The 26,607-nt window shown below is 52.6% G+C and overlaps 1 protein-coding gene across 3 annotated transcripts in view; it reads left to right on the top strand.

The window, feature by feature from the left end:
- The window catches only part of aplp2 (amyloid beta (A4) precursor-like protein 2), a 46,886-nt gene that overhangs the window by 20,213 nt on the left and 66 nt on the right, over positions 1–26,607 (top strand). Inside the window, exons 2-17 of one of the 3 annotated variants that reach the window (XM_066710966.1) lie at positions 2,380–2,553; positions 3,896–4,025; positions 11,954–12,066; positions 12,378–12,616; positions 12,758–12,963; positions 13,395–13,562; positions 14,197–14,327; positions 14,503–14,577; positions 14,663–14,821; positions 16,112–16,240; positions 18,021–18,120; positions 18,633–18,797; positions 21,673–21,755; positions 22,143–22,217; positions 23,472–23,627; positions 23,786–26,607. The exon at positions 23,786–26,607 is cut by the window's right edge and continues 66 nt beyond it. In XM_066710966.1, coding sequence (XP_066567063.1) covers positions 2,380–2,553; positions 3,896–4,025; positions 11,954–12,066; positions 12,378–12,616; positions 12,758–12,963; positions 13,395–13,562; positions 14,197–14,327; positions 14,503–14,577; positions 14,663–14,821; positions 16,112–16,240; positions 18,021–18,120; positions 18,633–18,797; positions 21,673–21,755; positions 22,143–22,217; positions 23,472–23,627; positions 23,786–23,887 — 2,205 coding nt within the window. In that variant the 3' untranslated portion in view covers positions 23,888–26,607. The remainder of the gene's footprint in view (positions 1–2,379; positions 2,554–3,895; positions 4,026–11,953; positions 12,067–12,377; positions 12,617–12,757; positions 12,964–13,394; positions 13,563–14,196; positions 14,328–14,502; positions 14,578–14,662; positions 14,822–16,111; positions 16,241–18,020; positions 18,121–18,632; positions 18,798–21,672; positions 21,756–22,142; positions 22,218–23,471; positions 23,628–23,785) is intronic. The other 2 variants (XM_066710975.1, XM_066710983.1) reach the window with 2 other exon arrangements.

The raw sequence follows: 26,607 nt of genomic DNA on the forward strand, positions 1-26,607 counted from the left end.
TGAACACGCAGGACTCGCCACTGGGCTGGACTCGTTGTTGTCGATCCCAGTGTCCTCAACGCGCCGCAGAGAATGTGTCTGTGTCTCTGTCTGTTTGTGTGTGTGTGAGAGTGAGCGAGCGTCAAGCGTCAGAGCAGCTTTGCTGTTTGTGTTGCTCAGTGTGCTGTGAAAGGCTGCGGCCCATTCTCGATTCAGCAGCAAAACAAACAGCGAGACAATAGCAGCCAAGTGAAACATTGACTAGGAGGTCATTGTAGTCGCACTGTGTCCTCTCTCTGCCTCTCTCTCTCTCTCTCTCTCTCTCTCCATAATTCACCGTCTCTCTCAGGAACCGTCAGCTCCTCAGTTGCTTTTTTCTCAAGGTTGAGAGCATATCTTGCCCTCCCGCTCTCTCTCTCTCTCTCTCTCTCTCACTCTCTCTCTCCATGGTGTGGTCAGGTCGTAGTGTGTGGTTGCTTGTGCGCAGTGTTTCATAACACCAGTGCAGATTGTTCCCTGGGGTGAGAGGTTGGGAACACAGTGTCTCCAGTGAGGCGGTCACACAGCGGCCTATTGTCCTCCAGGCCGGGCTGGCCTGTGTCCTGGGAAAGCCTCCCAGCCCAGAAGGCCGTGCAATAATAGCGAGTCAGAGGCCTTCTGATGTTTGTCCTCTGGACACAACAGACAAATACTGCCAGCCAGCACGGAGTCGATGCACTCGCCGCTCTGAGACGTGGTGCCGGAGCGTGCTGGTAGATGCAGTGTTTACAGGGTGGCACAGTTGCAGCGTGGTGATGCCCCCTGGGAGGGAGGATGGGCTAGGCAGGTGTTTCAGTAACAGAGCGAGTGACTCCTCTTTGAACCTCGAATGAAGAAGAGGAGGGGAACGAGGCTCCTGGAAGTGCACGACCCGGGGACGCCCACCTCCCATGGCTCCCAGAGTGCCCTACTCCCCTCTGTCCTCAGTCCCACCAATTAACGAGCTCTGCGAGAGAAGAATGGCTCTCTTTGTCGCCACATTCCTCGCTGTGCTTTCAGTCCTCTGCTCCTCTCCCTCTCCCTCCCTCTCCCTCTCTCTCTCTCTCTCCCCAAGCTCAATTCAATTCCATTCAATTCAGCTGAATTGAAAGGTGCTTTATTGGCATGACTGTGGGGCAATTGTTGCCAAAGCAGATACAGAAACAGTATAACGGGCATACAAAACAAACATTTACAGGAAATGAGAAACCAAGGCTTCATGAAATTGTTTTTCTCTACCCTCTACCCCCCTGCCTTCTCTCTCTCTCTCTCTCTCTCTCTCTCTCTCTCTCTCTCTCTCTCCCCATCTCACGGTCTATTTTAAGTTTGTTTTGTTCTTCTTTGAAGCTGAAACAGAAGAGAGCGAGAGAGAGGGGGAGGGCTGTGCAGTTCACCCCGCTCCGATACAGAAACACAGAGGAGGAAGGACATGGGGAGGGGGTGGGAGAGAGGGACACAGTAAAATAACAATGCCCTGTGAGTAGTTAATGTTTCACTGTGCCGCTATTGTCCGGCAGCTTGTTTTGCTGCTGGATTGACACAGAGGGAGGGGAGAGAGACTCGGACTTTGCCAGCAGCCTTGTATCTGGGGTGGGGGGGTGGCACTGTACAGCTGGAACCAGAGAGAGCCAGGTTACTGCTGCCGACTTCCTCACAGAGACTTAGTTATTTATTTTTCACATTGAAAAATCTTTGCTACAATAATATACAAACGTCAAGCCATAGTTTAAATAATTCCCACACTTAAAGGAGAGAGATGGGGGGAGACCAGGAGAGAGACCGCAAACGACTCCTGACCCAAAAGCCCCAGAGTCTTTCCCGAAGACAAATCTGAAAAAATGCAACACCTAGCACGAAAGAGAGCAACTGCAACTCCTGTGACACTCCTCAAACCACTATCAGCCTCCCCTGACCAGTGGTACTGCGCCGTGTATCAGTCTCTGTACTGCGTTGCGCTGCACTAGGGGGATTCTCCTGCGCTGAAGACTAGCGTGTCCGCCGGGGGTCCCCTGCTCTGTCTGTGTCTGATACTCCGATCGGTGTCAGAGTCGGATCAAGGGCATTCTGGAATTTCCACGGGGGGAGATGATGCTGCGGAGCTGGGTGTCAGGGGGGCGTCGGCTGTCCGGACTGGGGCGCAACACTGTGGCGCTATGATCCTGTGACGCTCTGACAGGGATGGATGGCGTGACTGACAATCTGACACTCTGATACTCTGACACACTGACACCACAACACACTGATATGGAGTCTAATCTGAAGCCCTGCCTCCTCCATCCCTTGATGACAGAACGAGCGCGTTCACTTGGTAGATCATGGGGTCTGTGCGTCCGTCAGTCCATCAGTGTCTATATTAACCCCTCTCTCTCTCTCTCTCCGCAGGCTCTGGCGGCAAACGCCGGCACCGGGTTCGCCGTGGCCGAGCCGCAGGTGGCCATGTTCTGTGGTAAGCTGAACATGCACGTGAACATCCAGACCGGCCGCTGGGAGCCCGACCCGTCCGGGACCAAGAGCTGCCTGGGCACCAACGAGGCTGTTCTGCAGTACTGCCAGGAGGTGAGACAGGGTGACACACGCACACACGCACACACACACACACACACACACACACACTCGGAGGGGAAGACATTTCATGTGGCACACCTCTGAAAGCCAGAGAGAGAGAGACAGTATTGTGTGTGTGCTGGTACTGGTAGTGTGTGTCTTTGAACCTGTAGGCACAGTGTAGATGGATTTTGACTGCATTGCGTGTGTGTGTGTCTGTATGAGTGTGTTTCTGTATTTGTATACGTCTTGGTGCGTCTGTATGTGTGTATCTGTGTGTGCCTAAGTGAGTGTGTCTGTGTCTATGTGCGTGTGTATGCGAGTGTGGGCATGTGACCAGCCCTGCGTGACTGATTCAGTTTGCCCGTGTAATTCAATTTTGCGCCGGTAGTTTCAGAGTGTTCCTGTCTGATTGCTGTTCTCCTGCTCCACTCTCACACACACACACACGCACACGTACACACATGCACAGACACACACGGTGCAATCAAGAGCCTTTTACACTGCGCATTGTAGAAGCCTACCTCATTCATGAATAAATATCCTCTCTCTCTCCGTTTGTGAGTGTGTGCATGCCTCTAAACCTCCATCTCCTTCTCCATCCCTCTCTCCCTCTCTCCTCCCCTCACTCTCTTGGTCACTGTCTCTCGTTCTTCCTGTCTCAAGTTCAAACTGCGATGCTAAACAAGAGAAACAACTCCTCTTTTTGTTCCTGCTCCCTCTGTGCCTCTCTCTCTCTCTCTCTCTCTCTCTCTCTCTCGTTCCCCTTCTCAAAGTCAAGCTCAAAGCTGCCTGAAGGCACACACACATATGACAACTAGTGCCCAAGTGGGTACAGATACAAGAATAGTGACATGCAAAACAAACATTACCTTTCTCTATACCTGTCTCTTCCCTTCCTTCATCTCTCTCTCTCTCTCTCTCTCTCTCTGACTCCGTTCTTTCACTTTCAAAGGTGCTTTTTTGGCATGATTTCCTTGACAGGTGTTGCCAAAGCACAGACGGGATCTGTGCTGTTTGAAGTTGTTTGTAATTTGCTTGATGGTAGCTGGCGAAGGCGTGAGGATTGTAGCGCCAGGTAGAGCTCTGTGAAATCCATTTTATTACCATCTCTGCGTTATCCTATTTATTTTTTTAATCTGTTAATTGGGATTTGTTTTACTCTAGCAATCAGGGGTTTTAAAACTGGAAACAAAATCCACATCAGTAATACGTAAATCTGGACTTGCAAAGTAATAAACTGGATGGTCTGTTGTGGACCAGCTGGCTCCTCTGTGGGATCAACTTGTGGGCTTTTTGTGGATTGATGGGAAAAGTATCTGATTGAGTGCGTCTCTCTCTCTCTCTCTCTCAGATGTACCCTGAGCTGCAGATCACTAACGTTGTGGAAGCCAACCAGCCAATCCGCATCGAGAACTGGTGCAGAAAGGAGAAAAAGCAGTGCAAGGGCCACGCCCATATCGTGGTGCCCTACAAGTGCCTGGGTGAGTGAGGCTGCCGATCGGCTTCCCCAGGGGCCAATCGGAGGCGGGAGGTGGGAAGGGAAGGCCGGGAGCTTGGCTGTCGAGCGGTTCTGTGGGATTGGAGGTGTCAACCACGAGTCGTTCTGATCTCGTTTAGTCACTTCCCTCGCTTCTTAATTAATCAATTAACCGGCGCATAATTGACCTTGGCAGCGTGTGTGTCTATGTGTTGGTTTTGCCGGCCGTATTTGTGCAGCCCGGTGACAGCCTGCCAATGCCAGCACACTGCTTGTGTCTCTCCTTTCCTCCTTCCCTCTCTATCTCCGACCCTCCTCTTCCTCAGCTCTATCTCCCCCTCTCCTCTGTATGTGGTTGTTCCTCTCTCCCCCGCCACCCCAGGCACTCCTTCTCTGTACCTCTCCCAGCCCCAGTCTCTCTCTCTCTCTCTCTCTCTCTCTCCCTCCCGTGCGGTGACACAGTGTGCAGAGTGATGTGATGAGGAGCCATTAGTGCGGGTGCTGAGCTGTGAAATGGGCTGACAGGCTCTGGGCCGGGCGGGGGGGAGAGGAGCGCTGACACAGCACCGGCGCCCTGTGCTGGAGAGCGTCCCCACAGCGCAGCCAGCACCCCCCCACCGCCCTCAGCACGATTAATACCGGCGTCGTTAGCATCGTTATTGCTGCGTTCGTTATTAGTGTTTATGTTTTTAATACACTTGGATTGCTTTATTTTCTTGGTTGAAATCTCACTCCTTCTGTCTTTCTCTCACTCACTCCCTCTCTCTCTGTCTCTCTCCCTGTTTCTGTCTCTCTCTCCGTCTGTCTCAGTCTCCTTCTCTTTCTCTGTCTCCTCTCTCTGTGTACCCCTCTTCGTCCATCTATTTTTGGACTGACGCACCATAGATATCAATGTAGAGATCCCAAGAGGAGCGACTGACTTTAACACTCGTTCTGGGACTGGAGTGAATTCATTCTGTGGTCTGGGGTGATGGCGACATGTGACCAATATCTCGCCATTTCTGGAAATGGAGAGAGAGAGAGGAGGAGGGAGGGAGGGGAGAAGAGTGGAAGGAGCGAATGACCGGGGAGGGAAATGGAGAGGGGGATAGCGAGGTGAGCTGGGGGACAAGGACTGATGGAGACCTAATGAGAGGGTGGGACCGAGAGGCAGAGATAGAGAGAGAGACGGAGATGGAGAGAGAGACAGTATGAAGGTCAGAGAAGGATGGAGAGATAACGAGGGGGTGGGACAGAGACTGAGGAAGAAGGGATTTACAGGAGGGGGGGAACAAGAAAATGAAATGGAGAGAGAGAGTGTGCGTGCAAGAGTCTGAGGAACAGGGGAAGCGAATGGGAGAGGAAAGCAGAGTGGAGAATAAAAGAAAGGAGATGGGATGATTTGTTCGTCTGCTTTTCTCCGGGGGATTAGACAGCCGAGCGGCCGGGAGAGAGAGAGAGCACGCCAAATGGAAATAAGAGAGATTGCAAAACGAGAATGAAAGATTGGGGAATGGAGAAAGATATTAGAGGAAATGGATGGCTTTTATTTGTGCCGTCGTCTTATTATCTTGAGTGTGCTGCTGGAGACCGCCGACGGATGATGGAGCACTTTAATCTGGAGCTGCAGTAGTGGTGTCTGCGCCCATTAAACAGGCAGCCAACTGGGAGCGAGCGAGGGAGAGGGAGAGAGGGAGAGAGGGACGGCCTGGGGCTCTCTCTTGTCCTGTGAAGTTCTCCTGAAGAGCAAAGTGAACTACAGGGAGAGAGACACAGGAGGGAGAGTGGTCCGCTGCGGACAGGTTTTCCGCTGGCTGAGCTTTGGGAGGAGGCAGTTAAATATTTTACAGCAACCATAACTATTATCTCCTTCACCGAATATGACGGGGCTGGGGACACAACACCAAGCACAAAAGGGAGCAGGCTCGCAGGCAGGCCTTGTGTGCAGCATTGCCGGGCCCGACACACAGACGCAATACTGTCTCCCTGCCCCTGAGTTTAGACCATCCTTTGACATCCATTTATACACAATGTTTCCAAAAATCTGGTAAACCCAGCTCCATATATGGAACATGCTGACACAGCGGACTTGGACTGAGAAGGGGCTGTAGTGCACTGTTAAAGTGTACTGCGCTATAGTGCTCTGTGTTAGTGTCCAGGGCTGTGGTGCACTGTGCTGTAGTGTACTGTGCTGTAGTATACAGGGGCTGTAGTGCACTGTGCTGTAGTATACTGGGGCTGTGGTGGACAGTGTTGTAGTATACAGGGGCTGTAGTGTACTGTGCTGTAGTATACAGGGGCTGTAGTGCACTGTGCTGTAGTATACAGGGGCTGTAGTGCACTGTGCTGTAGTATGCTGGGGCTGTGGTGGACAGTGCTGTAGTATACAGGGGCTGTAGTGTACTGTGCTGTAGTATACTGGGGCTGTGGTGGACAGTGTTGTAGTATACTGGGGCTGTAGTGCACTGTGCTGTAGTATGCTGGGGCTGTGGTGGACAGTGTTGTAGTATACAGGGGCTGTAGTGCACTGTGCTGTAGTATGCTGGGGCTGTGGTGGACAGTGCTGTAGTATACAGGGGCTGTAGTGTACTGTGCTGTAGTATACTGGGGCTGTGGTGGACAGTGTTGTAGTATACTGGGGCTGTAGTGCACTGTGCTGTAGTATACTGGGGCTGTGGTGGACAGTGTTGTAGTATACTGGGGCTGTAGTGCACTGTGCTGTAGTATACTGGGGCTGTGGTGGACAGTGTTGTAGTATACTGGGGCTGTAGTATACTGGGGCTGTAGTGCACTGTGCTGTAGTATCCTGGGGCTGTGGTAGACAGTGCTGTAGTATACTGGGGCTGTAGTGCACTGTGCTGTAGTATACTGGGGCTGTAGTGCACTGTGCTGTAGTATGCTGGGGCTGTGGTGGACAGTGCTGTAGTATACAGGGGCTGTAGTGTACTGTGCTGTAGTATACTGGGGCTGTGGTGGACAGTGTTGTAGTATACTGGGGCTGTAGTGCACTGTGCTGTAGTATGCTGGGGCTGTGGTGGACAGTGTTGTAGTATACAGGGGCTGTAGTGCACTGTGCTGTAGTATGCTGGGGCTGTGGTGGACAGTGCTGTAGTATACAGGGGCTGTAGTGTACTGTGCTGTAGTATACTGGGGCTGTGGTGGACAGTGTTGTAGTATACTGGGGCTGTAGTGCACTGTGCTGTAGTATACTGGGGCTGTGGTGGACAGTGTTGTAGTATACTGGGGCTGTAGTGCACTGTGCTGTAGTATACTGGGGCTGTGGTGGACAGTGTTGTAGTATACTGGGGCTGTAGTATACTGGGGCTGTAGTGCACTGTGCTGTAGTATCCTGGGGCTGTGGTAGACAGTGCTGTAGTATACTGGGGCTGTAGTGCACTGTGCTGTAGTATACTGGGGCTGTAGTGCACTGTGCTGTAGTATACTGGGGCTGTAGTGCACTGTGCTGTAGTATCCTGGGGCTGTGGTAGACAGTGCTGTAGTATACTGGGGCTGTAGTGCACTGTGCTGTAGTTATGTGACTTGTTTTTTCAATTGTAATTCATCTGCTGTGTCCCTGCAGTCTCCTAGTGATTGAATTCACAATTAAGAAATCGGCAAATTGCGATTTGACTAATGAGAAAAATATAAACTAATTACAATTGGTAAAAAATGGGAATGGAATACATTGATGCGTTGAAAGAGACATCGAGAGAGCTAAACGTGGAGTCAAAGACATCGCAATCAAAAGGCATTTCATTGAGCGAGCGCACGCAGCAGTGTACGCATGCTGTTCTGCACCGATGGGTGTCATTTATTTTGCTCAACTTGTAATCTTTAGACCACAGTCGAAAGTCAGCCGTATACTGACAATTATCACCAGGACGAAACCCAGAGAACAGAGGGCTGGACTTGCCAGTTCTTAAATGACCGCCTCCAGTAAAAACACAGGGAGGGAAAGTTATGAACGCCGACGAGACCGTATTGTAATTTTGCACAAGAAAAAAATTGTACCGCTGGTGAAGATGTCTGACGGTGGATTTGTAGTTACTGACGAGTCTGCAGATGCACAAGATCAGTCTGTTTTGCACATTTTGTTTGCTCTCCGAGGAATATCACATACCTCTGGACTAAGTTGTATTAGCCGATCGTTAATCTGCGTTGTGTGAATTACTCGGCGGCCGCACAGGGGCTTGTGAAACTTGCAGTTTACTGGGGCTGTAGTGCAGTGTGTTATAGTATGCTGGGGCTGTGGTGCAGTGTGTTGTAGTATGCTGGGGCTGTGGTGGACAGTACTGTAGTATACTGGGGCTGTGGTGCAGTGTGTTGTAGTATGCTGGGGCTGTGGTGGACAGTACTGTAGTATACTGGGGCTGTGGTGCACTGTGCTGTAGTATACTGGGGCTGTAGTGCAGTGTGTTATAGTATGCTGGGGCTGTGGTGGACAGTGCTGTAGTATACTGGGGCTGTGGTGGACAGTGCTGTAGTATACTGGGGCTGTGGTGGACAATACTGTAGTATACTGGGGCTGTGGTGCACTGTGCTGTAGTATACTGGGGCTGTGGTGCAGTGTGTTGTAGTATGCTGGGGCTGTGGTGGACAGTGCTGTAGTATACTGGGGCTGTGGTGCAGTGTGTTGTAGTATGCTGGGGCTGTGGTGGACAGTACTGTAGTATACTGGGGCTGTGGTGGACAGTATTGTAGTATACTGGGGCTGTGGTGCACTGTGCTGTAGTATGCTGGGGCTGTGGTGCAGTGTGTTGTAGTATGCTGGGGCTGTGGTGCAGTGTGTTGTAGTATGCTGGGGCTGTGGTGGACAGTACTGTAGTATACTGGGGCTGTGGTGCAGTGTGTTGTAGTATGCTGGGGCTGTGGTGGACAGTACTGTAGTATACTGGGGCTGTGGTGCACTGTGCTGTAGTATACTGGGGCTGTGGTGCAGTGTGTTATAGTATGCTGGGGCTGTGGTGGACAGTGCTGTAGTATACTGGGGCTGTGGTGGACAATACTGTAGTATACTGGGGCTGTGGTGCAGTGTGTTGTAGTATGCTGGGGCTGTGGTGGACAGTACTGTAGTATGCTGGGGCTGTGGTGCACTGTGCTGTAGTATACTGGGGCTGTGGTGCAGTGTGTTATAGTATGCTGGGGCTGTGGTGGACAGTGCTGTAGTATACTGGGGCTGTGGTGCACTGTGCTGTAGTATACTGGGGCTGTGGTGCACTGTGCTGTAGTATACTGGGGCTGTGGTGCACAGTGCTGTAGTATACTGGGGCTGTGGTGCACTGTGCTGTAGTATACTGGGGCTGTGGTGGACAGTGCTGTAGTATACTGGGGCTGTGGTGGACAGTACTGTAGTATACTGGGGCTGTGGTGCACTGTGCTGTAGTATACTGGGGCTGTAGTGCACTGTGCTGAAGTATACTGGGGCTGTGGTGGACAGTACTGTAGTATACTGGGGCTGTGGTGCACTGTGCTGTAGTATACTGGGGCTGTAGTGCACTGTGCTGAAGTATACTTTGTCATTGAAAGGTTTGACATGAGACTTTGTCTAGTGCGCTGAGAGGCTCAGCTATAGTTTTAGTATTTTTGTTGTGCAATTGCAGGACATTGTATAGTAGTGTGAGGGGAAACGGGTGACAAGAAACATCATCCTCACAATAAAGAAGAAAACTAATCCCGCTTTGCAAAATACTCACCTGCGGTTTCACACGTCATTTAGGCAAAATAATCTCACCCTCAGTCTCATTGTATCGGCCTCGGCGAGATGGATTTCTGCAAACAGGGTTTATGTTCCCAGACAGATTTAGAAAGAAAAATCAACTCAATTCACTTACCCAAAGCCTGTACTAATCACATCACACATCGAAGTAGGATACATCTTATACCAGGCAATGTCCCCCCGTATTTCAGGTGTCTGGTTCGACCGAAATATCGCCATTCACTTCCCAACCGGACCGACTGGCCCAGAGTGAGTCCAGCTTGCCGCGGCGCGATTGTTGACAGTGTGGGCGCGGGATTCCCATGATGCCCCGCTCTCTCTCCTCCCGACCAAAGCGCTAATCCACCCTGCGCTGCGGTCCTAATGTCTTTGTGTCCCGGAGTCAGGGATTATCTGGGAGATTGTTTGCCGTGGTGGGGGTGGGGGCGGGGGGTGTTATGCAAGAGCCTAATATGATGGATTAAATATCAGCAGCCACAGAGACGAGCTGAGAGGCAAGATCAGTGTGTGTCAGGCGGCCTGCGGGAAGATGAGAAGATTACAGTTGAGTTTAGGACTGTGATTTTATGTTGTAGTTTCCAGACACCCGCCACTCTCTGTGTAAAGCACTGCCTCCTGTGCTCCACTCCCAGCTCTGGGACAGGGTGCATTGTGGGTAGATGTAGTTCTGAGTACTGTGAGAGCTCTTTCTTTTAAATAGCAGCGCAGTAACAGCCAACGCCAGTGGTGTGACTTCCTGTTGGGGCCTAGTTAGGACAGACTGCTCCCTGGGACCCCCGTGTCTTCTGCTGTTCATTCCAGCCGAGCTCTTAATTGCACAGGCTTCTGGAACCTTTGATTGAACCCTTCAGTAATTAGATGTCTGTTGTTGTTGTTTTTCATCCCTATTGTGATGGTAATAAGATTTTCCGACTAACAAACAAAGCAAAGCAATGAAAAAAGCAGCGCCTCAGAAGAGCTTTTTTTTTTTTGGCTTATTTGTATTTTCTTTTTTTAAAGGATTGTGCAAGAGACTGTATTTATAGTGCATCAATAAGGAACGCAAACCTAGTGTGTAAATCTCCCCTCTGGCTCTGTGGCCAGAGCAGCTGTGTGAGCTCCTCGCTATTTGAGGCTCCCCGTTCTCCCTACCCCTTCATTTTCCCAAACAGTACGCTTTTATTTCACTTTTGGAAGAAGGCCTCTTGGTTTCTATTTGGGGAACTGCGAAGTGAGCAGTTTTAAAACCTCTCTCTCTTCTCTCGCTTCCTCTCTCTTTGTCTCTGTCCCTTATTTCTCTTCCTCTGGGTTTCCATCCCATACTGCTGCCCTCTTCTGCTCCCTGTCATTTCTTTCCCCATCTCTTTCTCTCTCGGTCATCTCTCTCCATCCCGATCTCGCCGTATCATCTCCCTGTCTTTATTTTATTATTTCATCTCTAATTCAATCATTCACATCTTTCTCCTCTGATTCTGTCACTTCCATCCTTTCTCCTTCTCCCCCCCCAATCGTTTTTGATTCCGTTCTCATTCTATCACCCTCTTTCTTGGTCTCTTCATTTCTCCATCTGTGCTCCCTCTCTCCCCATTGTTGGTCTGGCTCCAATCCTCTCTCTCCCCGTCTCTCCATCCCTCTCTCTGATGCTGTTGGGCCTCTGTTCTCTCTCTTTCTCACAATATATGGCTGTCACCTCTAGTTATAGCTTGCAGGCCAGAAGAAAACAAACCGTAGCTGTCAGAATCCTTCACTGTGTTTACATAGCGCAGCCCTTACACATAATGACTGCAATGAGCTCAATTACAGCTTCCGTCCTGCTCTCGGCTCTGCTGCGGTGTGGGGTGTGCAGGGCTGTGTTCGGAGAGCCCTGCCGAATGCACAGTCTAGCCCACAGACGCTCCTAATGCTTTACCAGATATCAAATCCGTGACCCTCCTATAGGAGCTGGTAACGAGCGGCCTGACAGAATAAAGCATCAGCCTCAGCAGTGAATGAGGCGCAGGGCTCCAGTGGAAAGAGACGTGAAGAAGTGATCGGATCTGTGCTGAAGCAGCGCTCTGCAGTGCTGCTGATAACTGTGCCGGTTGCAAGGCAGAGGGATGGATCGTGGATGTTCACAGTGGGCGGGGCTGCAACTGGCATTCATACTAATTAGCTGTGTGTCTCTGTGTCCACACTGGGCAGAGCTCTGATTGGCTGTGTGTGTCTCTGTCCACAGTGGACAGAGCTGATTGGCTGTCTCTCTCTCTCTGTGTCCACAGTGGGCGAGTTCGTGAGTGACGTGCTGCTGGTGCCGGAGAAGTGCAAGTTCTTCCACAAGGAGCGCATGGACATGTGCGTCAGCCACCAGCAGTGGCACGGTGTGGCCAAGGAGGTAGGGCCCCAAGGCGCTGGGGGGCTGGGAGGGGCCTGCAGGGGCATTCGGGTGGACACAGTACTGGGGCCTCAACAAGAGGACAGCAGGGCGATGTTGGTGGCGCAGGAGAGACGGGGGAGTTCTTGGAGACACTTAAGGGACACATTATTGGGCATGCCATTACTTGTAATGGGCTCTATGGGGAGGCTAATGCGGGGTTAATGGGTTTTCACTGCTGCTACACGAGTTCCCTGCTTCAGTGATGTTCACAGCTTGTGATCTGAACGTCCCCCTCTCTCCCACTCGCCCTCTCCCTCCCTCTCTCTCAGGCCTGCTCCAAGGGCAGCATGGTCCTGCACAGCTACGGGATGCTCCTGCCCTGTGGCATCGACAAGTTCCACGGCACGGAGTACGTGTGCTGCCCCCCGCCCCGGCCCGAGGAGCCCGTGCCCCGGCCCCCGCCCTCCAACGAGCAGCCCCTGGAGGAGGACGAAGAGGACGAGGAAGACGAGGACGAGGCTGTGGATGAGGTGGAGGAGGAAGAGGACGATGACGTCATAGAGGAGAGGTGGGTGCTCTCTCTCTCGCTCCTATAATGAGTATCACAGCACTGTGTCAGTATCTGGGATATTGTCCTTCATACCGAACACAGTGCTGGGACAACATCCCACCTTCTTAAAAACCCCTCTCCCTCTCACCCCCACCTCAGTGTGGCGCCCCCAGAGGAGCCCTCAGTGCGGGGGGGAACTGTGGAGGAGGAGGAGGATGACGAGGAGGAGGAAGAGGATGAGGAGGAGCTAGACTACGTGTACGAGGACGAGGAAGGGGACCGGATGGAGGATGAGGAGGGACAGCGGGACAGCGACAGCGTCCAGGACCGGCCCGAGCCAGAGAGGACGCTGCAGGAGGTCAAAGGTGAGGTGCCACCCCCCCCGGCCCGAGAGGAGAGACTAGCAATCGCGCTCTCTCTCCACCTCCTCCTAGTCATTATTATTATTATTGTTATTATTATTGTTATTATTATTTATCCCCATTTTGATCATTATACTCATTTATTTAACATGCTTTTATGTTTAATGAATTTCATAAAGCTTTCTTGTTACTTTATTTTGGTTATTGTTATTCAATTGAATCATGATTCCCATTTAATCAGCTTAATTTAATTTATTATGATTATTATCATAATCATTATTGGTGTTCAGTATAGCCTGCCCATCGCAGTGACTCAGCCAGTTGCTCAGTGTGTCGGTGGGTCAGTGTGTTGTGGGTCAGTGTGTCAGGCAGTGCTGGCCTGTGTGCGGCGCCCCCCTGGTGCAGGCGTGTCTAACGGTGTCCCGCCCCGGCAGCCGTGTGCTCCCTGCCCCCGGAGACCGGCCCGTGCCGCGCCTCCATGCCCCGCTGGCACTTCGACGCCCAGCAGAGGAGCTGTGCCCCTTTCGTGTACGGGGGCTGCGGCGGCAACCGCAACAACTTCCAGACCCAGGAGTACTGCATGGCCGTGTGCCGGCGCCTCAGTAAGTCACTCACACACTAGCACACACAGTGAATAACGCGCTGGCACGCACAGTGATACACACTGAAAAACAGTGTTTCACAATGACACACAAACAGAACCCCCCCATACACACACAAACTCCTGTCTCTCTCTCTCTCTCTCACACACACACGCACACGCGCACACACACACACACGCATCTAGCTGTAGTCTCCAGCCCCTCTGTGTATGTGTGCTGCACTCCTGCTGTCTGTCCCTACTGTCTCTCTCAGAGCCTCTGTTAGTTTCTACCTTCGTGGGCCAAAATCTGCCCAGCCCCGTCCCCGTCCCCCAGACCTGTAATACTGCAGTCAGTGTCAGTCCCTGTGACCGTCCGTCAGTGTGTCAGGTTGACATCTTGACGTCTCCAGGGGCCGGAGTCAGGGGGTCTGGGGATTCACACTGTTTCCTGCCCGGTGTGCCAGTTTCCTGTGTCTCTCCAGCGGTTTGCCTTTGGTGTCTTGCTGTCCGTCCGTCCTTCGGTCTGTTACTGTTAGTGTACGTTTGGTGATGGTGTGTGAGTGTGAGTGTAAGTGTCCGTCTGTCCGACTGTGTCTCCGTCTCGCGGCGTGTATGTCTGTGGCTGACTGCTTGCCCGTGTGTCTGTCCCACAGTCCCGCCCACCCCCCAGCCCGTGGACGACGTGGACGTGTACTTCGAGACGCCGGCGGACGATAAGGAGCACAGCCGCTTCCAGAGAGCCAAAGAGCAGCTGGAGATCCGCCACCGCCACCGCATGGAGAGGGTGAGGGGCTCTCACACCGACGCATTCTGACACATACATACACACACTGACGCACGCTGACCACACACATACACACACACACACACACACACTGACGCACTCTGACACACACATACACACACTGACGCACTTGTCACTAACACAGCAAATACACCCCCCCTTTTTCTCTCTGCAGGTGAGGAAGGAGTGGGAGGAGGCTGAGAGACAAGCCAAGAACCTGCCCAAGGCCGAAAGGCAGACTCTTATCCAGGTGGGCATGTCCTTGTTTCTGTGGCCCCCTGTCCCTCTCTCTCTCTGTCCCTCTCTCTGTCTGAATCCTTGCCTCTGTCCCTCAGCACTTCCAGGCCATGGTGGAGTCACTAGAGGAGGAGGCCGCCAGCGAGAAGCAGCAGCTGGTGGAGACGCACCTGGCACGGGTGGAGGCCATGCTGAACGACCGGCGCCGCCTGGCCCTGGAGAACTACCTGGCAGCCCTCCAGGCTGACCCGCCCCGGGTACCACACTCCGACTGGCACACTGGGGCACTGGGAGACCGGGACACTGCCACACTGGGAGACTGGGACACCGACACACTGACACTGACACACCGACACACTGGTTGTGGGGCACTAAGAGACCAGGACACTGACACACTGATGCGTCCAACACATTGAGACGCTGATACACACCAATGCGCAGTGATGCCAAGGCACCGAGACACGGAGACGCAGAGGCACAGATAGACGGCCGAGAGGAGCGAGGGGGCCTGCTGGGGAATCGCAGGCGGACCCTTTGAAAGGCGCTTGATCTGATTAAAACTCAACTGTGACATAAATCGCAGCGCTGGAGGCACCATCAGACCCAGATCCAATGGGCTGGAGCCAGTTTCGTGCCGATCAGAACCACTCTGCGGCAAACCGGCTGCCGGTCCGTCACAGATCTGGAGCCGCTCTGGCGAAACAGTCTGTGTAATCCTTTCTGGAATATCGCTTTCCCTTTAATCCCAAATCTGCTGATCCCCTGCAACCACATGGGCTGGCCTGTGTCTCTGCATCTTCCCTCTCTCCACTGTCTCTCTCTTCCTCCCTCCCTCCCTCCCTCGCTCTCACAGCCTCTCACTTTCCCTCTGCGGTCACTTTAGTTCACTTCAGATGAAAGATGCTTAATTGCCGTGACCTGCAGTAGTGTTGCCAAAGCATGAGTGCCCTCCCACCCAGGTTACACAATGAGGCGCTCTCTCTCTCTCTCTCTCCTCTCTCTACCTCTCTCGCTCTCATCCACCAGAGGGGCTGGAAAGAAACTCCAGTTTGTCCTTCTCCTTTGTCAGCCATCCTTTTATTTATTTTATTACTTATCTTTGTGCTGTGCATAACCGCGAGCACTTGAGACCGGGATTAAAACTAACTTCCTCTCTCTCTCTCTCTCTCTCTCTCTCTCTCTCTCTCCCTCTTTGTGTTTCAATTTAATTCAAAGGGGTTTTATTAAAAAAAACTAAAAAAACAGCAGAACGTATAGAGCACCTATTCAGAAACAGTTCTGTATGTTCAGTAACTGGGATCAAACTGAATCAAAATATTGAATGTTTAGATCATTAGCCATGATCCTAGTGCCTGAACTGTTGATCGCCCATCTGACCAACAATATACACATATACTCACACACACACAACTTCATTTTAAATCCTCTCCTCTCTCAAAAGCAAGTTGTTAGTCGTACAATGACAGGATGGCAGTGTTGTTGTAGTATTCCGACTCTATAATTAACCCCCCCCTCTCTCTCTCTCTCTATCTCTCTTCATCCCTCAGCGTCACCGTATCCTGCAGGCCCTGAGGCGTTACGTCCGTGCCGAGAACAAGGATCGCCAGCACACCATCCGGCACTACCAGCACGTCCTGGCCGTCGACCCCGAGAAGGCGGCTCAGATGAAGTCCCAGGTCAGTGGGAACAAGAGGAGAGGTGGCGGTGGCGGCGGCGGCTGTTCACAGTGTAGTCCGTGATGTGTCCAAAAAGTCAATCGCACAAAATCACCCCGGTCTCCTTCTCCGGCTGCGGCCCGGGGACTGTGCTGTGTCGAGGTTGGCGTTTTGAAGGGCATCCGGCACTGTGCAGGAACGCCCCTCATAGCGCTCTCCCGTACAGCGAATCAACGCTGTTTCCCCAGAGAGAGAGAGAGAGAGAGAGAGAGAGAGAGACTCACTAGTGTGTGTTTCTCAAATGAAGAAGATCCGTACTTCGAGGGAGAGAAGATATGAGTTGGAGCCCCCCGGGCCGGCCGTGTTCACACCACGAGAGACTCCTTCAGATCCTAGTGGTCGCTCGGCCAATCGGCACCTTCTTCCCTCCCTCCGTCGAGGGTCTGTCTCCGTGAGCAGGAGTTGGGAGAGGTGGCCGAGATGTGCCCGCTTTAAAAAGACTTTCGCTTTCACCTGTAGGGGCCCGAGTCGGGAGCCGAGGCGCGGCGAGAGCGGCAGGCAGCCAGACCACGTGAACGAGTCGCTTTAAACTAAACCTCACGAGCTCTGTGGCTGAGTGTGATTATTCCTCTTTGGTGGTTCGGGTTCTCAGTTGATTAGCTCTTTCGGGGAATTTCTTTTCTAATCATTAAGCCGTCTCGCTCCCTTCATGTCTGAAAGGAAGTGTCTCAATCATTTTTGATGGCTTGCTCCCTCACTGCATGTTGTATTGTGTTGTTTTTATAATAAACCCTTTGTTTACCTCGACTGTAGCACTGGTTGATCATTCAGGGGCGAGAGATAACACGCAGGAATACAACTCCATTACCTCATTGCTCAAATGACCCCATTATGCGCCGATCCGCTCATCCGGCGCGGCGCATCCTAAAACATTTCTTGGCCCTGACCTCAATCTTAAATATAGAACACCTCCGGGAGGAACTGCACACATCAGGAAACAGAGTTCTGCACTGGCGGGGGGGAGGGGGCACCATTTTTGCCTCGATCATTCAATAGACTGTTGTTGTCTTTAAGGCTAAGGATGGGCCTGTTTTCTAACCCCTATCAAATGCCGTGTGAGCAGCTGTCTGTCCTGCCGTGCCGGTGGTTTCGGTGGCGCTGTGCCGTGCAGCTGGACGCCGCGGTTCTGGGCCCTTTCTTTAGCCTGGCGCGCTCTCCCAGCCTGCATCCTGTGGCTTTGTTTTATTGTTGTTTTTCTCCCCTCCATTGTCTGTGCTGATTTTTTATTTTTTTCCCCTCTTCATCGCGCCTCGCTCTCTCTATTATGTGGCGGAAACAAAGCCAGGGAGAGGGTGGGGGGGTGGGAGGAGTGATGAGACGGGACTGCGCTGAGTTATGGGCCCTCATTGCCTGGCGTTGGTCTCCCCCTGGTGTGGGCGGCTGGGTACTGCAGCTCGGAGCAGGGGGGTGTGTGGCGTCACTGGGCTGCCGCACAGAAGAGCCGGATTTCGGTCATTCGCCTTCTTTGAAAACCTGCTGTCTGTCTGCCCGTCTGTCTCTCTGTCTGACACTCAGACAGAGAAACCGTAGGAATGTGAGACACAACGTGTGTCCGATCGTCTCTCTCTGTGTCTACCTGTCTGTATGTTTACCTGTCTGTGGGCTTGTGTGTCTCTCTCCCTGTGTCTCTCTCTCTCTCTGACCGCGTGCCCGTCTGTGTGCCCATCTGTCACTCTGACCGTGTGCCTGTCTCTCTCTCTTGACCGTGTGCTTGTCTGTGCCCGTGTCTCGGACGTTGCAGGTGATGACCCACTTGCGTGTGATCGAGGAGCGGATGAACCAGAGCCTGTCTCTGCTGTACAAGGTGCCCTACGTCACTGAGGAGATGCAGGACGAGATCGGTGAGCGCTGTGTGTGTGAGAGTGCGTTATGCTGTAATGCCTGTGTGTACGAGTGTGTCGTGCTGTAACGCCTGTGTGTGTACGAGGGTGTGTCTGTGAGTGTGTGTCGTGCTGTAACGTGTGTGTGAGTTTGTGTCGTGCTGTAACACCTGTGTGTACGAGTGTGTCGTGCTGTAACACCTGTGTGTACGAGTGTGTCGTGCTGTAACGCCTGTGTGTGTACGAGGGTGTGTCTGTGAGTGTGTGTCGTGCTGTAACGCGTGTGTGAGTTTGTGTCGTGCTGTAAGGCGCGTGTGTGTGTGTGTGTGTGCGTGCGTGTCGTGCCGTAATGCGTGTGTGAGTTTGTGTCGTGCTGTAACACCTGTGTGTACGAGTGTGTCGTGCTGTAATGCCTGTGTGTGTACGAGGGTGTGTCTGTGAGTGTGTGTCGTGCTGTAAGGTGTGTGTGTGTGTGTGTGTGTGTGTGTGCGTGTGTGTCGTGCCGTAACGATTCCGTTTCCGCCCCCCGTCAGACGAGCTGCTGCAGGAGCAGAGGGCCGACATGGACCAGTTCCTGTCCTCCATCTCGGACTCGCAGCCCGACGTCACCGTGTCGTCCGAGGAGAGCGAGGAGCTGCCCGCCAAGCCCTACCGCCCCATCAGGGTCACCGCCCTGGGGTCCCAGCCCGAGCCCGAGGGTGAGTGACCCCTGACCCCGGGGATGCCTCAGTTTGTCCCCGTTGAACCCCACACTCACACTCCCCCGCAGTCGCACTAACCCATCGACACTCCATCGACGGGGAGATCAGGGTCGTCCTCTGGGCTTTGGGTTTAATTTGTAATCTGATCATGACAGCGCTTAGAATGTCTATAAATCAACACTGTTTCTGTGTTAGAGTTTTGAAAGTAGAAGCCGTGCACCAGCCACACAGGGTATGCAAACAAAAGAGCGAACCTCAGGACAGAGTTCAGCCCCCTCTCAACCCTGACACTTTAACAGAAAGCCCCCGTGCGCGATCTCTCCTCCTTCCTTTAGTCTTCCTCCTTCTCTCACGACTGTCGTATCTATTTGCTCTTTTGTGTCTCTCTGGAGTGGCCCCCCCGCCAGGCTCCAGTTTTAATTTCTCCCTCTTCTCTTGCCTCAACTGGCTTTTCTTTTTCTTTCCTTCCCCTTTCTGTATCTCCTTGTTTTTCTTCTTTCGTTTTTTTTCTTTGCTCTGTCGCGGCGGCTAGGTGCCCTGCCCGACCCTCCGCGTGCCATCAAGAAAGGTTGGTGTTCCAGCTCTCTCTCTCTCTCTTGCCTTCCTCGGCCTCCTTCCCGTCATCCCAAGTCACCCACTCTCTCCCTCTCCCTCTCTCTCTCTCTCTTTCTCCGTATCTCCCTCTCTCCCGTCTCCGCCCTCCATCCTTTCGCACTCGTCTCCCTTCCTTCTCCTTCTCTTAGCTTAACTTCATCCCTATCTCACTCTCAATCGCTCCATCCTTTGCCCGCTCCTCCTCTGCCTCCCTTGACCTCTGTCGCTCGGTTGCTTTTCCTTTCGTTCTCTCTCTCTCTCTCGTTTGTTTTTGTTCTCCTCGCCCGTGTCATTTCTCCGCCAGGCTGTGTTGTGTCACAGGACGGTTCTTCATGCTCAGATGGGCTCTGATTTGATCAGATTGGGCTCCCGGGCTCCACCCCTAGGGCAGCGCTCCTCACGCCCGGCCCTGGTCCTGCGTTTTGATTGGTTCCCACTGAGCCCTCAGTGACTTCATTGATAACTGGACTCCCTTGTGACTTCCTACTGAACTACTCTACTTCCTTTTGCTTTTGAAACGGCTTAAATGGCTTTAAATGGAAAATTCATCGGTTTCGATTAGAGTTTCCATCACCAGCCATTGAAAATAATTGTAAAAGCTCCGATCGGGCCGATAATGAGCTCAATGAAGTCCCTAAGAGCTGGGACTGGACAGATATCAGCCAGACCACAGCTGAGCCGCTCCGCGACACTAGAGAGCGGTTCTCCGGGCACAGGCAGATCCCTGTGTCCAGTGGCCGGTTCTGCTCCGGGCTGTCTGTCTCCAGGGTTCCCCACAGAGTGGCACACCGGTGGGCATGGAATCGGTCTGTGAGCCGCCTGTGGGACTCTCAGGGCGGGCAGAAGGATGACCTGCCAGCACACCATGTATGCAGGTGAATTGACCAGGGCAGAAATGCAGGAAGGACCATGTTAAAAAGGGCAACAGTCCTCTGGTCAATTTACCGGGCTGAATCCACAGGAGACATTTCAGAGGCCCCCCTGTCTGCTCCCTGCTGGTGCCGGGGTGACGGTGAAAGACCAGCAACTGGCAATGCTAAATCACACAATTAGTAGGGGTGGAGGTCAGCCAGGCCAAACCTGCAAGGCGTTCCAGTCCGATTCAGCTTGTGAAGGCTGACCCTCAGGGCACCGGTGAGAACCCAGCCTGGCTCAGTGCGGCCGCTCTGACCCTGGGGCGACCTCGAGGGGCCCGAGAGAACCGAAGCGCCAGCGCCGTCTTTATTTAGTCATGTGTTGGTTTGTGTATCGACTGACTCCATTCTTACCATCAACTCAGCATTCCACTCTTCACATCTGCCGCCACGCTGCGTGTGCGTGCGTTTGTGTGTCCTTGTGGCTGTAGCTGTCATTGTTGCTGTCGTTGTGGCTGTGCTGTGCTGCGTCCCTCTCCCCCTCTCTCCCCTGCCTTGGTCAGCTTGCTATTGTCTGTGCCCAGCTCTCCAGCCCACACTGGCACAGCCTCCCTACTGACAGACAGGAGACCGCAGGGTCCAAAAGCCCGCGTCTGTACGCTCTGTGCAGGGAAATGTGCCGGGTTTTAGATGTTTGTACAAATAGTAGTAGTAGTAGTAGTTGTCATAGTAGTAGTAGTAGTAGTAGTAGTAGTAGTAGTAGTAGAATCGGTAGTGTAGTGTAAGATCCAAATCCATTCATATGTTTTATACATACGGTCAATAGCCAGCATTGTAGAGCATGGCTCAAGCTGCTGGGTATCTGGGGCGAAGGACACACAACGACCTTGTGAACTGCGAGATTCTGACATCAGGCACTATGCCCACATCTCCTGCTCTCTCCTGGATACAGCAGCCGCACACCACAGAGGGTCCGTGAAGGGTCCGTGTAACTCAATTTTTTAAACGGTGTTCATATTTTCATGTTTTCCCGTGACTGAAGCGTGAGACTATCTGAGAAATAGGAGGCTCAGAATTTTCAGAAGATTGTATTGATGAGAGTTACACGGATCGTGAAGGCCCCCCACACAGCGCACGCACTGGAACGCAGAAACGCTGTGCTCCCCGGCCTGCTGCGTGCTGATTTGCGGTTGTTCTGTCCAGCTCCAGTCGAAGCCGAGTTGGGGCGGAGCAGAGAGTCGCCCATAACCCCGGCTCCTCTCCCTCTCCTCTGGTGCACAAGGCTAGGGCTGAGCTGGGCGTCTCCCCAGGGCCTCACCGCCCCTGTCCCGTGTGTCCGAGGTGGCCGTCAGTGTGCGCTGTGCTGTCAGTGTTTGTAGTGTGCAGTGTGCCGTGTGTTGACTGTGCGTCTCTCTGACCTGCAGGCTCTGGCATGTCGGGGCTGGACGGCCTGATTGGCGCGGAGGAGCGGGTGATCAACAGCAAGGGCAAGATAAACAACAATGTGGTAAGGACTGAAAGAAAGGGAGAGGGCGGGGTTTCTAAGAGGAGGAGAGCTGCCTGGCCCCTGTCCTCCCCTCCTCCCTCCCCCCTCTCTGTCCCAGCGCCTCTGCCTCTCCCGTCTCAATCCTGTCCGACGGCTCCCCCTGCTGTGGGAGAGCGAGACGCTGCGGCCCCCCGAGCGTGCGTCGGGCGGGGGGTCCGAGAAGAGAAGAGGACAGGGCCCTGCATGCCGTGTCTGATGCTGTCGTGGACGTGGTTCTTGTGCTGCATGCCGTCCCCCTCTCCCTCTCCCTTTCCCTCTCCTCACGCACTCGCTCGCTCTCTCGCTCTCTCACTCTGTACCCCCCCCCGGCTCCGAGAGTAACCCGGCCCTCCCTGTCTGTGTTGACAGGTGGTTGATGAGACTCTGGATGTTAAAGAGGTCATTTACAATGCAGAGAGGGTCAGCGGAGTGGAGGATGAGATGGTGAGTACAGCGCCACTTAGTGGGCGCCCCAGGGAGCTGCGGGCCGGACCCCACGGCCGGTGCTGAGCCATGGTGGGGAGGGTCTCGTGTGGGGGGGGATAGAGACCAGCAGAATACCCCCCCCACCCCAAAGCTCTCTTCCCCGGCTACACCACCCCAACCCCCTCCCCCCCACACACACACACTCCACCCCCCAGACTTCACTGACTGAAGTCTTCGTGTCACTGGCTGCAGTGCATTGTGGGACTGTCGTAATGGGTGTGCATGATCTGTGTGTATATATAAACAAGTGTATATATACGTATCTGCAGTGTGAGTGTGTGTATGTATAATGTGTCCCTATATATCCTGGATGTATGTATGTATGTGCACGAAGCATGCAAAGACAAGTGCATTTGTTCTGCTGCTGTGGTTCTCAAAGAGTGGCCCCCTGACCCTCGGGGGGCCACGCTGGTACTCCAGGTGGTCCGCGGGCAGCAGTTTCTGCACATTGAAGAACATATAATACGTGTCACGGACTGCGTGTGCACAGATGGGAATGTATTATAGGCCCCCCGTGACGTCCGACGATGCGTCTCTAATGCAGATGGAACAAATCCGTCGAGAGAGCCTTTCTGTAGCTCTGGAATGAGATTGAATAGTCTTAATTAAAGGATGCATGCACTTCATATGTTTGTGTGTTTGGATACGTAGTTATTTATGGATACGTTCTGTGAGAGCCGTGCATGTGTTGATCTGAGATGCCATGTGTTGATTTTGTGTGTGTGTTGTGCGTTTCATTGGCCAGTCTTGCTCTTTTCTTCTCGGTCGAGACGCAGTGGTCTGGGGCAGCTCTCCCACGCCGACGTCTCTGGGTCTGATCATGCCTTACGTGACCAATCATGCCTAACGCGTGTAGATGAAATCAGGCGAATGACCAAAGTTATTTCCCATCATCCTCGCCCTCTCTCTCCTCCCCAGAGCCTCAGCGGGCGATCGAGAGCCCTATTTACACCAGCCGATGGCGAACCGCACACCTGCCCCGGCGCCTGTGCTCTGGTTCAGTCGTCTCCTCCCATCGCCATTTTGTTTTAAATGAAAACTGCTGTAGTTTTGGCTGCATGAGCGCGGCTGTCTCATGTCTGTGGCGATATTATCGGTCTGTCTTGATCAATAAGAAGTGCAGAAAGCCAACTGAGAGACTGACCCGTGAAATGACACACTGACTGCCTCCACACCCCCTCCGTCAACTCTCTCTCTCGCTCTCTCTCACAGGAATCCTATCGGCCCCTGGGGGAGGAGTTCAGTTTCGGCAGCAGCGCTCTGATTGGCCTGCTTGTGATCGCCGTGGCCATTGCGACCGTGATCGTGATCAGCCTGGTGATGCTGAGGAAGAGGCAGTACGGCACTATCAGCCATGGCATAGTGGAGGTGAGGGGTCAGGGGTCAGGGGTCGGTGCAGGTGCAGTCACACAAAGTCCCTACAATGCACTGTTCTCTGTTGAACACTTTTAAGAATGGCCCCCACCCATACACCTGAGAATTGAGAATGTCCCTCTGATGTCACAATGGTCTCTGCTCTCTGATAGGTCGACCCAATGCTGACCCCGGAGGAGCGTCACCTGAGCAAGATGCAGAACCACGGCTACGAGAACCCCACCTACAAGTACCTGGAGCAGATGCAGATTTAGCCCAGGCAGGCAGGGGGCGCTGTGGAGGCGAGGGAGGGAGGGAGGGAGGGAGAGAGAGAGAGAGAGAGAAAGAGATAGAGAGAGGGAGAGAGTATATACTACTGACCAATAACAAAACTGCTCAACTTCAAAGAGAATCATCCTCCTCCATCAAAGACACAATTCTGGCTCATTTCGATATGAAGAAAATAAGTAATGCTACTACTACTACTCACTATTACTACTATTGTACTGTAGAGCAGAATTCTTCCTTTATCTTTCAAAGTACATGGCAGAACAACAGCATTGTGAGATATTTAAATACAAATCTGATCGATTGACACCTAACGATTCTGCAGGAAGATTCCCAATTCCCGATTCCCATTCTTTCCCCCGTTTCTATCTGACCAAACGCAAGGGGGATGAAGGATGAATGAGCTCGGCCGGGGTTTAAACCGCCGAATCGGTCCATCATTGCAGTTTTCCGGATCCATCTTCAGCGTGTTCACAAAGTGGCAATCGAAATTGAGAGACAGAGGCTGTTGGTTTTCCGTTTTTTCTCCTGTTTAATAGATTGCTTGTATATGACCGTTCTTTGTACCGATTTTAATGTATAGTGAATCAATCGAGAAAACAAATGATCGTATTTTAAAACAAACCAAGAGACGACAAAGATCCTGTCGCGACCAATTTTTCCTTTTTCCGTTCTTGACTAAACATTACTGGCGAGAGTATGACAAGTTGGGTGTTTTCTTCTTAGTAGATTTTTATTTTTCAGTTTATTTTTCCTGATTAAAAAAAAAAAAAAAAACGAATAAAAAAAAAAAAACGTAAAAAAAAAACTGATGACAGGATTAATGTCTTTCATTTCCTTTCTGGGTTTCTAATCGTAGTGCGTTTAGGTCATTGTACAGAATTCTCGTGGTGCTCTGTGTGACGTTCAGCGCAGATCGTAGCCGCCCCCCCGGGGGCCTCGCGGCAGTCTGGATCGACACTAGGAAAAGCCCGTTTGGTTTCCTCGGTTTGCTGCGTACTCCCTTACCAAATACGTGTCCCGCTTGACCCCTGACCCTGAAGAATGCGGGGCTCGGCCTGATTCTTGCTAAACTCGTTAAAGACCCCACATGACACAAAGCGGGACCCCCTTCCACACAGCGCCCCTTCCTCCCCAGTATCTGCTTCGCTCAGACGATCACGCGCTCTGTTCGAAAGGCATTGTGGGAAGGGAAGGAGTCCATGGGGATGGGCGTCCCAGAGAGTCTTAACTTAACACAGCCGCCACCAGGATACTATTCAAGGCACAAAGTCCCAGCCGGAAATCCTATCGCAAAACGAAAAACACAAACGGATGGGGTGAGGTTCCGTCACCCACCCTTTCCACTCAACACCCCCCAATTTCGACCCTACGCCCCATTCCCCACAGCCCTCCTTCCCCTCCTGGCCCGGCCTGCTCTGGGGTCAGGAGGGGCCGCCACGTTGCCTTTCTGGATACACGAGCAGTGTCAGCCTGCGCTCGGCGGCAGCCGAAGCGGGGGCCCCGCAGGAAGCGTTCGGAGACGGAGCCTCTCGTGTCCGGACTGGCTGGCCGGCTGGCGCTGCGGCTGCTTCGTCTTCCCCTCCGGCGCCGTGTCCCCGATCTCCGGCTCAATCGCTGCCTTCCGCTCCTCTACTCGCTGCTCAGCCCGTCGCGTGGGGACGGCATTTGGACTCTTTTTAGGATGGAGAGCTCAAGAAGCACAACGCCACCGAGGACCCGGCTCACTGGTGGGACACCTGTCGTGGCGGCGATATAAAAGCCCGAGATATCGGTGCCGTCAGTGTAGCCTGGACTGGCCCGGCGCTCTCGCTTGTGCAGAGTCGTGAGCTGAAAGCCCGGCACAGAGGGATCGCTCCTCTCGCTCGTGTCTGAAACGCTCCCGGCCCCCCTCTCCGGCAGACAGTGGTGCAGTCCGTTTGGTTGCTGTGGCATTCTGCTCCACTTAGCTGTCCCCCAAGTTGCCCGACGACACGAAGGAGGGAAGGGAATTTGTGTCGCGCGTCAGTGCCTGGCAAAACACAGGCCAACAGATAAATGAGTAAATACAAGGCTTCCCAGAGAAGAGGACGGGTTCTGTTGCTGGCAGCTGCAGTGTAGAGGTCCTTCTCTTCAGTGGCGGTGTTATTTATCGCTTGTTTGCTGGCTGGGGACGCGGCACGCCTCCAAACTGTGCTCCCACGGGGAACCACGAGCCGGTTTACCCCCGAGAGAGAGGAGCCGGGGGCCCTCAGTGTGTGAGGGAGCGGGGCTTTGGGATTCAGTGTCAGAGAATATATTAAAATAAGTATTTTTATTTAATGGAAACTACGCAGAGAGAGAGAGAGCAAGAGAGAGAAGGAGAGAGAGAGCTGAATCTGTTTTTTTGTTTAATTTTCTTCTCTCATAGTAATGTCTTTGTATGCCTGTATAGTTGATGTTGCTGTCATGGCTTCTATGGAGGACAACCTGTGGCCTGCATTGTTTTGATTTTATATATATATATATATTACATTCTTTTTTTCTTAGTTTTTTCTTTTCTCTTTCTATTCCTTTCCTGTGACAGTACCTCCTCTGTATGTTGCTGTCCCACTATGCACCGAAAAAAATAAATTTAAAAAATGGCTTCAATCTTGTAATGCCTGCTTGATCGCGGGAAGACTAAGAATATATATAAATATCTATATATATATAAAGAAATATAAAACAAGTAAAATAATACAGATGA

Source organism: Amia ocellicauda, chromosome 1 (assembly GCF_036373705.1).
Source record: "Amia ocellicauda isolate fAmiCal2 chromosome 1, fAmiCal2.hap1, whole genome shotgun sequence".
Lineage (NCBI taxonomy): Eukaryota > Metazoa > Chordata > Actinopteri > Amiiformes > Amiidae > Amia > Amia ocellicauda.